General features: G+C 39.7%; 1 protein-coding gene across 2 annotated transcripts in view; it reads left to right on the forward strand.

Moving 5' to 3' along the window:
• LOC128657306 (oocyte zinc finger protein XlCOF7.1-like) overlaps positions 1-14,256 on the forward strand; it is a 142,113-nt gene extending 127,857 nt beyond the window's left edge. For both annotated transcript variants that reach the window (XM_053711599.1, XM_053711600.1), the window contains one exon: positions 13,038-14,256. In XM_053711599.1, coding sequence (XP_053567574.1) covers positions 13,038-13,651 — 614 coding nt within the window. In that variant the 3' untranslated portion in view covers positions 13,652-14,256. The remainder of the gene's footprint in view (positions 1-13,037) is intronic.
• Positions 14,257-14,581: the final 325 nt, after the last annotated feature.

Consider the following 14,581-nt stretch of genomic DNA (forward strand, 5'->3'; position numbering starts at 1 on the left):
ACATAGGGGCTAGCTCATTGGGCTTGCAAGCAGGTAGGCCAGAGTTCACATCCACCACCAGGTACTGGTTATAAACATTTGAAGGCCTGACTTGTCCTTTGGACGGAGAGTGTGCTCCTCTTCATGTGGAGTTTTTTCTTTGTTGGGTCAACAGTGGTATCTGGATGATTTTTTCATTTGGTCCGTGTTTTGATCATACTATGGCTTCATGTCTTGTGGACATGTACGCTGTTCTTATCTGTGCTCTTCCCTTTTAAAGAGAATATTTTGTCTTCCTTATGAGCTGGGGTTTCCTCTCTCTGGAGGGTCATTGTCCTTCCCTGTGTGTAGGAGGTTGGATCAGGTGGCTTAATTCTGTAAGGAGCACATATCTGCTGCTCTGTGGGCTCTGTTCCACCTGTTGGAAATTTATTTCTCTATGTAGAGACTGTCTAAGAGAGCTGTGACAGGTCTTCCTACGGATCTATTGCACTTTTATCTGTCCCAGGTCCTAGGGATTCTCGTTGGAAGTGCCTTATTTTGGAGGAGCGGATTGGGTTGGCACCCGAGCTCTGTTGGGGTGGGTGAGTCCACCCTTTATCTTTCCATTCCCTGGGAGCTTGTTATTTTCTGGAGTTCCTTATGCTTAGCTAGCTCAGCATACTAATGCACTGTGGCTATTCTGCACTGAAGCAAACCGAGGGTTGCAAGTTCGATCTCCGGAGAGGTCTACTCAGCCTTTCCTCCTTTCGAGGTTGATAAAATGATCAACGCCTTGAGTCCCTTAAGGGGGATTAGCCGCGCTTTACAAGTACAATCATGTTTTCTCTACCATATTCTTCCACAAAGAAGAATAGACAGTTTGTTCCCTTACTTTAGTAAGGGGTGTGTTGTTTGGAGACCGATTGCTGGGCGACGGTGTCTCTTGGAGACTGTTGACTCAGTTGAGTCTAGTTCCTGCGGTCTCTAGCAAGGCTTGTGGATTATCTGCGGGTCAGTGTTCTTGGGCCTTTACCTTTTTTTCAAAGTTGTTCCCGGCTTCAGATGAAGCGGGATTTTGTTTGGTAGGGGTTTTATGGCCTGGTGCCCTCAGAATGGGCCGCCTCTTGTACCCTTCCGTTTTTGCATTCAGTGTCCTCTATAGCTTGGGTATTGTTTTCCCAAAAGTAATGAATGCAGCTGTGGACTCTTTCCATTAATGAAGGAAAACTTAATTTATGCTTACCTGATCATTTTCTTTTCTTCAGATGGAGTCCACAGCTCCCCGCCCGTATGTTTTCTGTGGGGCGTCTGTTATTTTTGTTCTTCTGGCACATTTTCACCCTGATATTTCTTCTACTGTTCCTTGTTCCCTCGGCAGAATGACTGGGGGATGAGGGAAGTGGGGGAGGTATTTAAGCCTTTGGCTGGGGTGTCTTTGCCTCCTCCTGGTGGCCAGGTTCTGAATTTCCAAAAGTAATGAATGCAGCTGTGGACTCTTGCCATCTGAAGAAAAGAAAATTATCAGGTAAGCATAATTTAAGTTTTTATATTACCATCTCAAAGTGTTTAACGTTCCTTTAAAGGACCAGTAAACACAGTAGATTTGCATAATCAATAAATGCAAGATAACAAGACAATGCAATAGCACTTAGCGGCATATTTATCAAGCTCTGTATGGTGCTTGATGCCCCTGAAGGCTCGTCGGAAACAGAAATTATGAAGCAGTGGTCTTTAGACCGCTGCTCCATGACTTGTCTGCCTGCTCTGAGGCCGCGGACAGAAATCAACCCGATCAAATACGATCGAGTTGATTGCACCCCCTGCAGGGGGCAACATTGCGCCAGCAGTTCACAAGAACTGCTGGTGCACTGATAAATGCCTACAGCTGTCACGGCAGGATGTGTTGGTGGAGAGCTCCTGGATTTTAATAGAATTTAAAAGGTTATTTACTAAATTTTACTCAATACTCTGTTGTTTCAAGTTGTTCAGAATGGAAGATCTCTGGAGAAGTCTGGGAATTCACAACATAAAGGGGGACCTACCTATGTTCTTCAGCTTAACTGCACAGAGTCGGGCCAGGAGACTTATATAGTGTGCTTGATTACTTATGCCATTTGGGCTGCATGCACATATACCCCCCCCCCCCCCTGGAGTTTCTGATTCTGGGTTACCAAACCAGATTTGTAATGCTGGTTATACTCCTACCTTGTGGAACAATGCTGGAGATACAATACGCACTACAACAAATCCTGGTGGACTTTGAACAGAAGTTTCATTTCAACCCCAGCACACCTCTCAATATGTAGAAGAGGAGAGCGTTGATCTCATTCCTCCAATGGCGGATTCCAAAGTTTTCCCTGTCTCGATTCAAGACCAGAAAATCTCTGACCTAATATTTTTGCTGCAACTTGATCACGCTGAGCCACCGACTGTTGAGGTTGAGCGGCGACCGGCTTTGGCAGTGGTCAAGTCGACTGGACTTTTGGATAGTGCTCACCACCTCTATAGAGCCCAACAGCTGGAGCGGCCGAAAGAACTGACGCAGTTACAAGCAGAGCTCCGGAGACTTCTCCCCGACAACGTTTGTCACCACTTCTGCAACCTGAGAGCTCCTTTACAGCCACTTTACTGAACATGGGAGACCTCACTATCATCCCTTAGGGAACTGGGATCCTGGTGGTTTTCTCTAGCTTATAGGCTAAAACTCTGTACTCCCAACACAGTATGGATAGTGCTGAATTCCCTGATCACATATGAGCGGGACTTTAGTATTTTTATTTCCAAAATTTGCAATGTATGATCTAGTTTGCATATCGACAATGCCTGTATGTTACAAAATATTACTTATGATAGTAGGTTAGTGGAGTGGATACATAGAGGTGCTAATATATAATTAATTGTTCTTAGCTTTATTTAGGGAGAAACCTCTTTACTTAAATGGTGTAAATTCTAGAGCAGTGGTTGCCACTGATGTTGGTGGCCCTTTACACCATAAAGCAGGAATTAATCTCCTTTGATGGTGTCTACCCCATTGCGCCGCAACTCTCTACAGTGCCTGGCTGGACATCAGTGAAAAACGACGGAGGAGGAGTTAAATTACGTAGTACTGTGCAACCTGTGTAGCTAGATTGTATTTCTTTCATGTAATTGGCAAGAGTCCATGAGCTAGTGACGTATGGGATAAACAATCCTACCAGGAGGGGCAAAGTTTCCCAAACCTCAAAATGCCTATAAATACACCCCCCACTACACCCACAATTTAGTTTTACAAACTTTGCCTCCTATGGAGGTGGTGAAGTAAGTTTGTGCTAGATTTCTACGTTGATATGCGCTTCTCTGCTTTTTTGAAGCCCGGTTCCTCTCAGAGTGCAGTGAATGACAGAGGGATGTGAAGGGAGTATTACCTATTGAATACAATGGTCGTCCTAACGGGGATCTATTTAATAGGTTCTCTGTTATCGGTCGTAGAGATTCATCTCTTATCTCCCTTTTCAGATCGACGATATACTCTTATATACCATTACCTCTGCTAATTCTCGTTTCAGTACTGGTTTGGCTATCTACTTTATGTAGATGAGTGTCTTTTGGTAAGTATGTTTCCTTTATTTAAGACACTCTGAGCTATGGTTTGGCACTTTATATTTAAAGTTCTAAATATATGTTTGTACTTATATTTGCCATGATTCAGGTTTATCAGTATATTTGCTTTTTGCAGACTGTCAGTTTCATATTTGGGAAATGCATATAAAAAAAAAAAATTCTTACCTGAAGTTTTCAAATTGACTCTCTTTTCTAAATTGCGGGCTGTTAGGCTCGCGGGATCGCAAAATGCTATAATTTATTGCGTCATTCTTGGCGCAAGACTTTTTTGGCGCGAGAATTATGTTTTGTTGATGTCATTTCGTCATTCTGGCGTCTTCTATGACGCTCGTGTTTGTTGCAGACGTTTTTGGCGCCAAAAAATATTTTGTCAGTTGTGGGCGTCATACTTGGCGCCAAACTTTTGACATTCATTTCTTTTTGCTTCTGGTTTCCAGAGGCTTATTTTGTTTTGCATTTCTTTCCCATTCCTAAAACTGTCATATAAGGAAATTGATATTTTGCTTTATATGTTGTTTTTTCTCTTACATTTGCAAGATATCTCAAAACTGTTCCTGTATCAGAAAACACTGTTGGATTCCTGCTGACTGATATCAGTCCTACCAAAGCTAAGTTCATTTATTTTAATGTTATGAATTTTTATCTTTAACTATGGTTTGTAATAAGTTATCATGATAAACTTTTACATGCAGAGAAAATGTCCATCAGTATTAATGCATTGTCTATTGCTATTCTTTTAACATTTAATATACAAGATATACCTGGGAATTTATAAGATTTTTTTTCTGATTCTATTCAGAAGGCTTTGTCTGCCATCCCGCCTTCTAATAAAATGTAAAGGTCTTTTTTAAAACTTCTCGTTAGTTGAGGAATTTTCAAATGACCAACAACATACTGAATTATCCTTCTCTGATGAGGATTTATCTGATTCAGAATATCCTTCATCAGATATTGACACTAACAAATCTACTTTTTATTTTTAAATGGAGTACATTCGTTCTTTGTTGAAAAAGTGTTGATTATATTGGATATTGAGGAGACTAGTCCTCTTGATGTTAAGGCTAGCTAACATTTAAATTCTGTTTATTAACCTCCTGTGGTTACGTCCGAGGTTTTTTTCCAGTTCCTAATACTAGGGAATGGAATGGGCCTGGTACTTCTTTTATTCCTTCTTTAAGGTTTTAAAAATTGTATCCTTTGCCAGCAGTTAGTTTGGAGTTTTGGGAAAAAAAAACCAAAGTTAATGGGGCTATCTCTAGTCTTGCTAAACGTACTACTATTCCTATGGAAAATAGAATTTATTTTAAAGATCCTTCAGATGTATCTTATCTAAGGAAAATTCATTTATTTTCAGGTCCTTTTCTTAGGCCTGCAATTTATTTGGCTGATGTTGCAGCTGTTTCATCTTTTTTGGTTGGAAACTTAAGCGCAACAAGTATCGGATTATGATTTGTTTAGCATTGTTAACTTGATTCTACATGCTAATAATTTCATTTGTGATGCCATTTTTTGATATTATCAAAATTGAGGTTAAATCTATGTCTTTAGCTATTTTAGCTAGAAGAACTTTGTGGCTTAAATCTTGGAATGATGATTTGATTTCAAAATCTAGATTTCTATTTTTCTTTCCTTCCAAGGTAATACATTTTTTTGGGTTCACAGTTGGATTCAATACTTTTCAACTGTTACTGTGGGGAAGGGAGTTTTTTGCCTCAAGATTAAGTTCTAAGGGTAAATCTTAAACTTATAACCGTTTTTGTTCTTAATAAGGAACAGAAACCTAATTCTTCCCCCAAATATGTTTCTAATTGGAAGCTTTCTTAAAAATGGAATGAATTCAAGCCATTTAAGAGATCAAAGCCAGCCCTTAAATTCGCATGAAGGTGCGGCCCTTATTCTAGCTTAGCTGGTAGGGGGCAGGTTAAAATTTTTCTAAAGTTGTTTGATTCAATTCGGTCCAAACTCCTTAGATTGGGGTACAGAATCCGCCTGTGAGAAGTCTTTTTCTCTCTCACATATTCCAGCAATCCCAGTAAAGGATCAGACTTCCTGAAGTGTGTTTCAGACCTGGAGTTATCTGGGGTATTCATACCAGTTCCGTTTCAGGAACGGGGTCTGGGGTTTTATTCAGAACTATTCATTATCCCAAGGAAAGAAAATCTTTTGAATTGTCATGCAAGAGTACCATATTTCAGTATGGTGATTTTAAGGTTTATTCTGCCTTTTGTTCAGCAAGGCCATTATTTGCCCACAATAGACTTACAGGATGCATATCTTCATATTCTGTTTCATTCAGATTATTTTCATTTTCTGAGATTCTCTTTTTTAGACAAGCATTACCAATTTGTTGCTCTTCCTTTCTGGCCTAGCGACAGCTCTAGGAATCTTTTCAAAGGTTCTCTGTGTTTCCTTATTTGGACGATATCTTTGTACTTGCTCAGTCTTTTCGTTCTGCAGAATCTCATACGATTCAACTTCTGTAATTTCTTCAAAGACATGGTTATAGGATCATTTTACCAAAAAAGTTCCTTGATTCCTCAGACAAGGGTCACCTTTTTTAGGTTTCCAGATAGATTGTGTCAATGTCTTTGTCTCTATCAGACAAGAGACAATTTATATTGGGTTCAGCTTGTCGGAACCTTCAGTCTCTATTATTTCCTTCAGTAGCTATATGCATCGAAGTTTTAGGTCTCATGACTGCAGCATCGGACTCGATTCCCTTTGCTCGTTTTCATATGAGGCCTCTTCAGTTTTTTATTGCTGAATTAATGTTGCAGGGATTATACTAGGATGTCACATTTAATATCCTTAAATCCCAATATTCAACTATCTCTGACTTGGTGGTTAGATCATCATCGTATAGTTCTACGGGTCTCTTTGGTTCATCCAACCTGGACTGTGATCACAACAGATGCGAGTCTTTTAGGTTGGGAAGCTGTCTGGGGATCTCTGACAGCACAAGGAGTTTGGAAATCTCAAGAGGCGAGATTACCAATCAATATTCTGGAACTCCGTGCGATTCTCAGAGCTACTCAGTTTTGGCTTCTATTGAAGAGAGTCGTTTATTGGTTTTCAGACAGTCAACGTCACAACTGTGGCGTATGTCAATCATCAGGGTGGGACTCACTTTCCTCAGACTATGAAAGAAGTGTCTCGGATACTTGCTTGGGCAAAATCCAGCTCCTGTCTAATTTCTGCAGTCCATATCCCAGGTATAGACAATTGGGAAGTGGATTATCTCAGTCGTCAAACTTTACATCCGGGAGAGTGGTCTTTTCACCCAGATGTGTTTTTTTTTCAAATTGTTCAGATGTGGGGGCTTCCAGAAATAGTTCTGATGGTATCTCATCTAAACAAGAAACTTCCGAGGTTCCTATCCATTTCCAGGGATCCTCAGGCGGAGGCAGTGGATGCATTGTCACCTTGTAGTTATCAACCTGCCTATATTTTTCCACCTCTAGTTATTCTTCCAAGAGTGATTTTTAAAATCATCATGGAGCAATCGTTTGTGCTGCTGATGGCTTCAGCATGGCCGCACAGGTTTTGGTATGTGGATCTTGTTCGGATGTCCAGTTGCCAATCTTGGCCACTTTCATTAAGGTCAGACCTTATATCTCAAGGTTCGTTTTTCCATTAGGATTTCAAATCATTAAATTTGATGGTATGGAAATTGAATGCTTAGTGCTTAGTCATAGAGGTTAGAGTGATTTATTCTATGTTGCAGGCTCATAAATCTGTGTCTAGAAAGATTTATTATCGAGTTTGGAAGACTTACATCTCATGGTGCTCTTCTCATAAATTCTCTTGGCATTCTTATGGAATTCCTAGAATTTTACAGTTTCTTCAGGATGGTTTAGATAAGGGTTTGTCTGCAAGTTCTTTGGAAGGACAAATCTCTGCTCTTTCTGTTCTGTTCCACAGAAAAATTGCTAAACTTCCTGATATTTATTGTTTTTTACAGGCTTTGGTTCGTATCAAGCCTGTCATTAAATCAGTTTCTCCTTGGAGTCTTAATTTGGTTTTGAAGGCTTTACAGGCTCCTCCGTTTGAGCCTATGCATTCTCTGGACATTAAATTACTTTCTTGGAAAGTGTTGTTCCTTTTGGCCATCTCTTCTGCTAGAAGAATTTCTGATTTATCTGCTCTTTCTTGTGAGTCTCCTTTTCTGATTTTTCTTCAGGATAAGGCGGTTTTGCGGACTTGGTTTTATTTTTACCTAAAGTTGTGAACTCCAACAACATTAGTAGATAAAGTATTGTCCCTTCTTTGTGTCCTAATCCTAAGAATTCTCTGGAGAGATTCTTACATTCTTTGGATGTGGTAAGAGCTTCAAAAAAATATGTTGAAGCTACTAAAGATTTTAGGAAGACTTCTAGTCTATTTGTTATCTTTTCTGGTTCTAGGAAAAGGTCAGAAGGCTTCTGCCATTTCTTTGGCATCTTGGTTAAAGCTTTTGATTCTGGTACATCCCCGCCTCAGAGGATTATGGCTCATTCTACTAGGTCAGTTTCCACTTCCTGGGTTTTTAAGAATGAAGCTTCTGTTGATCAGATTTGCAAAGCAGTAACTTGGTCTTCTTTGCATATTTTTACTAAATTCTATCATTTTGATGTTTTCTCTTCTTCAGAAGCAGTTTTTGGTAGAAAAGTACTTCAGGCAGCTGTTTCAGTTTGATTCTTCTGCTTATTTATTTCATTTTTTTTCATTATAAGATTAAAACTTTTTATTTGGGTTGTGGATTAATTTTTCAGCTGAATTGGCTGTCTTTATTTTGATCCCTCCCTCTCTAGTGACTCTTGCGTGGAGTTCCATATCTTGGGTATTTGCTATCCCATACGTCACTAGCTCATGGACTCTTGCCAATTACATGAAAGAAAACATAATTTATGTAAGAATTTACCTGATAAATTCATTTCTTTCATATTGGCAAGAGTCCATGAGACCTACCCTTTTTATGGTGGTTATGATTTTTTTGTATAAAGCACAGTTATTCCAATTCCTTGTTGATGCTTTCGCTCCTTTCTTATCACCCCACTTCTTGGGTATTGGTTAAACTGAATTGTGGGTGTGGTGAGGGGTGTATTTATAGGCATTTTGAGGTTTGGGAAACTTTGCCCCTCCTGGTAGGATTGTATATCCCATACGTCACTAGCTCATGGACTCTTGCCAATATGAAAGAAATTAATTTATCAGGTAAATTCTTACATAAATTATGTTTTTTACACCCTGCTCAGAGTGAGAGGAAGATACTTCCATTCTAAAGCCAGCAGAGGTTGGTAAAGTCTTGGCTTGAAATAGTGGAATTAAAGTATAAGAAAAAAAGAAAATCTTTAAAAAAAAAAATTCTCTCATTTCATTTTTCTTCCCTTTACCTTCAGATGGACTTATATCACTGTTTGTCTTCCGCCCCTCCATCTTATTTTTTTATTTAATATTAATTATTTTTAATTCAAATAATTTTATTCCACCTCAATTCCAGTAATTGTTAGTAACATCAGTCATGGATAGCTAACATCCATATTGAGAGCTTTCTGATATAAACTTAATTTTTTACTCCAATGTCTGTCCATGATCATAAGTAGGCTTTTTCCATTTTAGCGCATAGAGCGTTATGGCTTAAGTCGTGGTCTGCTGATGTGTCATCTAAATCCAAGCTTTTAGCTATTCCCTTTAAGGGTAAGACCCTATTCGGGCCTGAACTAAAGGAGATCATTTATGACATTACTTGAGGTAAAGGTCATGCCCTTCCTCAGGACAAGATGGTTAAAATGAGAACCAAACAGAATAATTTTCGTTCCTTTCGAAACTTTAAAGGCGGTCCCTCTACTTCCTCATCCGCCTCCAAGCAGGAGGGGAACTTTGCTCAATCCAAGTCAGTCTGGAGACCTAACCAGACCTGGAATAAAGGTAAACAGGCCAAGAAGCCCGCTGCTGCTACCAAGACAGCATGAAGGGGCAGCCCCCGATCCGGGACCGGATCTAGTAGGGGGCAGACTTTCTCTCTTCGCTCAGACTTGGGCAAGAGACTTCAGGATTCCTGGGCATTAGAGATTGTGACCCTGGGGTATCGTCTAGAATTCAAGCATTCTCTCCCAAGGGGGAGATTTCATCTTTCACGTTCGTCTGTAGACCAGACAAAAAGAGAGGCGTTCTTACGCTGTGTAGAAGACCTATATACCATGGGTGTAATCTGCCCAGTTCCAAAGTTAGAACAAGGGCAGGGGTGTTACTCCAATCTGTTCGTGGTTCCCAAAAAAGAGGGAACGTTCAGACCGATTTTAGATCTCAAAAGTCTAAACAAATTTCTCAGAGTCCCATCGTTCAAGATGGAGACCATACGAACAATTTTACCAATGATCCAGGAGGGTCAATATATGACCACTGTGGATTTGAAGGATGCGTATCTTCACATTCCTATCCACAAAGATCATCACCAGTTCCTCAGGTTCGCCTTCCTGGACAAACATTACCAGTTTGTGGCCCTTCCTTTCGGGTTGGCCACAGCTCCCAGAATTTTCACAAAGGTGCTAGGCTCCCTTCTGGTGGGTTCTAAGGCCGCGGGGCATAGCAGTGGCACCCTATCTGGACGATATTTTGATTCAGTTTTCAACTTACCATCTAGCCAAATCTCACATGGACATTGTGTTGGCTTTTCTAAGAACTCACGGGTGGAAGGTGAACATAAAAAAGAGTTCACTTGTTCCTCTGACAAGAGTTCCATTCCTAGGAACTCTGATAGACTCGGTAGACATGAATTTTTTTTTGATGGAGGTCAGAAAATCAAAGATCTTAACTACTTGCCGAGCACTTCATTCCACTCCTCGGTCATCAGTGGCTTAGTGTATGGAGGTAATTAGGATTAATGGTAGCGGCAATGGAATTAGTTCCGTTTGCTCGCTTACATCTCAGACCACTGCAGATGTGCATGCTCAGACAGTGGAATGGGGATTATGTGGATTTATCTCCGCGGATAAATCTGGATCTAGAGACCAGAGAGACTCTTCATTGGTGGTTGTCACAGGATTATCTGTCCCAGGGAATGTGCTTTCGCAGGCTAGCATGGGTCATAGTGACGATGGACGCCAGCCTCTTGGGCTGGGGTGCAGTCTGGAATTCCCTGAAGGCTCAGGGTGTGTGGACTCAGGAGGAGTCCCTACTACCAATAAATATTCTGGAACTGAGAGCATTATTCAACACGCTTCAATCGTGGCCTCAGCTGGCTTCGGCCAAATTCATAAGATTCCAGTCGGACAATATCATGACTGTAGCATATATCAATCATCAAGGGGGAACAAAGAGTTCTCTAGCGATGATAGAAGTTTCCAAAATAATTTGATGGGCAGAGACCCACTCTTGCCATCTATCAGCAATATATATCCCAGGAGTGGAGAACTGGGAAGCGGATTTTCTAAGTCGTCAGACTTTTCATCCGGGGGAGTGGGAGCTCCATCCGGAGGTGTTTACAAAATTGATTCATCAATGGGGCACACCGGAATTGGATCTTGTTACGGGTCCAGATCAAGGGATACTCAAGCAGTACTGATAGATGCTCTAGCAGTACCTTGGTCATTCAACCTGGCTTATGTGTTTCCTCCTTTTGCTCTCCTACCTCGTCTGATTGCAAGAATCAAACAGGAGAGGGCTTCGGTAATATTGATAGCGCCTGCGTGGCCACGCAGGACTTGGTATGCAGACCTGATGGAAATGTCATCTCTGCCACCGTGGAAACTGCCACTGAGACAGGACCTTCTCATTCAGGGGCCGTTCCAACATCCAAATCTAGTTTCTCTGCAGCTGACTGCCTGGAGATTGAACACTTGATTTTATCTAAGTGGGGATTCTCTGAGTCGGTCATTGATACCTTGATTCAGGCTCAAAAGCCTGTCACTAGGAAAATTTACCATAAGATATGGCGTAAATATCTTTATTGGTGCGAATCCAAAGGCTACTCATGGAGTAAGATCAGGATCCCGAGGATTTTGTCCTTTCTCCAAGAAGGATTGGAGAAGGGGTTATCAGCTAGTTCCTTAAAGGGACAGATTTCTGCTTTGTCAATCTTACTACACAAGCGTCTGGCAGATCTCCCAGATGTTCAGTCGTTTTGTCAGGCTTTGATTAGAATTAAGCCTGTGTTTAAACTTGATGCTCCGCCATGGAGTTTGAATTTAGTTCTTAATGTTCTTTAAGGGGTTCCGTTTGAACCCATGCATTCCATAGATATTAAACTTCTATCTTGGAAAGTTCTGTTTTTAGTTGCTATCTCTTCTGCGCGAAGAGTTTCTGAGCTATCTGCGTGACAATGCGACTCACCTTATCTTATATTCCATTCTGATAAGGTGGTTTTGCGCACTAAACCTGGATTCCTTCCTAAGGTTGTTTCAAATAAGAATATTAATCAGGAAATTGTTGTTCCTTCTCTGTGTCCTAACCCTTCTTCTAAGAAGGAGCGTCTGTTACATAACTTGGACGTGGTTCGTGCCTTGAAGTTTTACTTGCAAGCGACCAAGGATTTCCGTCAAACATCTTCTCTGTTTGTTGTCTATTCTGGAAAGCGTAGAGGTCAAAAAGCTACGGCTACCTCTTTCTTTTTGGCTGAAAAGCATCATCCATTTGTCATACAAGACTGCTGGACAGCAGCCTCCTGAAAAAATTACAGCTCATTCTATTACAGCTCTAAAAATTACAGCTCATTTAAAAGCCCACATGGGCTTTTAAAAACAATGCTTCTGTTGAACAGATTTGTAAGGCTGCGACTTGGTCTTCCCTTCATACCTTTTCCAAATTTTCCAAATTTTATACTTTTGCTTCTTCTAAAGCTATTTTTGGGAGAAAAGTTCTTCAAGCAGTGGTGCCTTCTGTTTAGGTATCTGTCTTGTCCCTCCCGTTCATCCATGTCCTGTAGCTTTGGTATTGTATCCCACAAGTAAAGGATGAATCCGTGGACTCGTCGTATCTTGTAGAAGGAAAGGAAATTTATGCTTACCTGATAAATTGATTTCTTCTAAGATACGACGAGTTCACGGCCCTCCCTGTCAATTTAAGACAGATAATATTTTTTTGTTTAAAACTTCAGTCACCTCTGCACCTTTTAGTTTCTCCTTTTTCTTCCTATACCTTCGGTCGAATGACTGGGGGGTGGAGTCAAGGGAGGAGCTATATAGACAGCTCTGCTGTGGTGCTTTTTGCCACTTCCTGTTAGTAGGAGGATAATATCCCACAAGTAAAGGATGAATCTGTGGACTCGTCGTATCTTAGAAGAAATCAATTTATCAGGTAAGCATAAATTTCATTTTTATAGTCCTCCATAATATCTGTAACTACTAATATGTATGCCATCTTACGGTCATAAAAATTACTGATTGTGTATTTTTTTTATATATCCATTGTACCTATACGTGTATTAATCTTTTACCCTCAATAAAAAAAAAAAATTATGTAATTAATAACATTACTCCAATTGTCTTTCTTATTGACAGGTGAATTCACAAACTGCAGTAATCTTAGTCATAATCAGAGTGCAGATGCTTCTTTACATCTTCTTCAAAATCAAAGAAGCCACGTGGGAAATTTATGTTCTGAATGTGGAAAATGTTTTCTTAAGAAATCACATCTTCTTAAACATCTAAAAATTCATACAGGAGAAAATCCATTTTTCTGTCCTATATGTGGGAAATGTTTTAACCATAAAAATATTCTTGTTGCTCATCAGAAAATTCATACAGGAGAAAAAGGATTTTCATGTTCTGACTGTGGGAAATGTTTAACTCGGAAATCACATCTTATTGATCATCAGAAAATTCATACAGGTGTGAAAACATTTTCATGTTCTGAATGTGGAAAATGTTTTACGCGGAAATCAAATCTTATTAGGCATCATAATATTCATACAAAGGAAAAGGGATTTTCATGTTCTGACTGTGGGAATTATTTTACTCGGAAATCACATCTTCTTGATCATCAGAAAATTCACACAGGAGAGAAAGATTTTTCATGTTCTGACTGTGGGAAATATTTTACTCAGAAATCACATCTTATTAGGCATCTCAGAACTCATATTAAAAGAAATCAGAGTGCAGAGAGTGATACGTAGCTGTCATCCACACAATACCAAGTGCTGATGATGACTGCATGTGACTCCCTGGGACGTGCAGTTTTGGAGCTGTTTGAGGTCCCTTCTGCACCTCAAGCGTTTATGAGGTGACCCCAGGGTGGATTTGATTTAAATCACTAGTTATTAATAGCTAGTTAAATAATGTTTTTCATTTTTAGAATACTAACTTTTCAGATTATTTTTCCAGTTTTATCAGACCATTACTGATTTGGTTATATATCATTAGATATGCATAGATAGATCATTGAAATTAATGAAATTATTTGGAGGTGAACTATCTCCAGTTTAATTGGTTAATCTTTCATATTTGATCAACTTTTCATCTGCAATTTATTGAAAGAAGAATATTATTACATTAATAATAACAATCAATATATAGTTTTATTTAACTAAAACAATAACATTTATTTTTAATGTTTGCCCCTCCCTCACACTTAGGTCATTGTACAGATCTAATCTACTCCAAACAATCTTCTATTCAGTAAACTTCTTGAAACTTAGTATAGGTTGATTCTTTGTACATAGATTTGCAGGGGAGCAATGGCATTAAAGGAAAGTCAAAATTAAACTTTTATGATTGGGAATGAACATGCAATTTTTAACAATTTTCCATTTGACTTATCTAATTTGCGTTGTTCTCTTGGTATCCATTGTTGAAATGTCTGCATAGGTACGCATTACATTTGTATCCACCCTATGTGACCCAGTGTATTTGCCATCCGGGGGGGTTGTGTCTTTGTCATCCCCGGTAAGGGGGGAGGAATCCAGGGTCCCTATGTAGGTTTGAATAACCAAGTTATCACCTGGGGCCTCTGTTATTTTTAATTTCTGCTTATTTTAGAAATGTTACCTAATACAACTATAGACCCACAACAGTTTTGACTATAAAGTTGAGAAAAAAAATCTCAC

The sequence above is a fragment of the Bombina bombina genome, chromosome 4 (assembly GCF_027579735.1).
Source record: "Bombina bombina isolate aBomBom1 chromosome 4, aBomBom1.pri, whole genome shotgun sequence".
In the NCBI taxonomy this organism is placed as follows: Eukaryota; Metazoa; Chordata; class Amphibia; order Anura; family Bombinatoridae; genus Bombina; species Bombina bombina.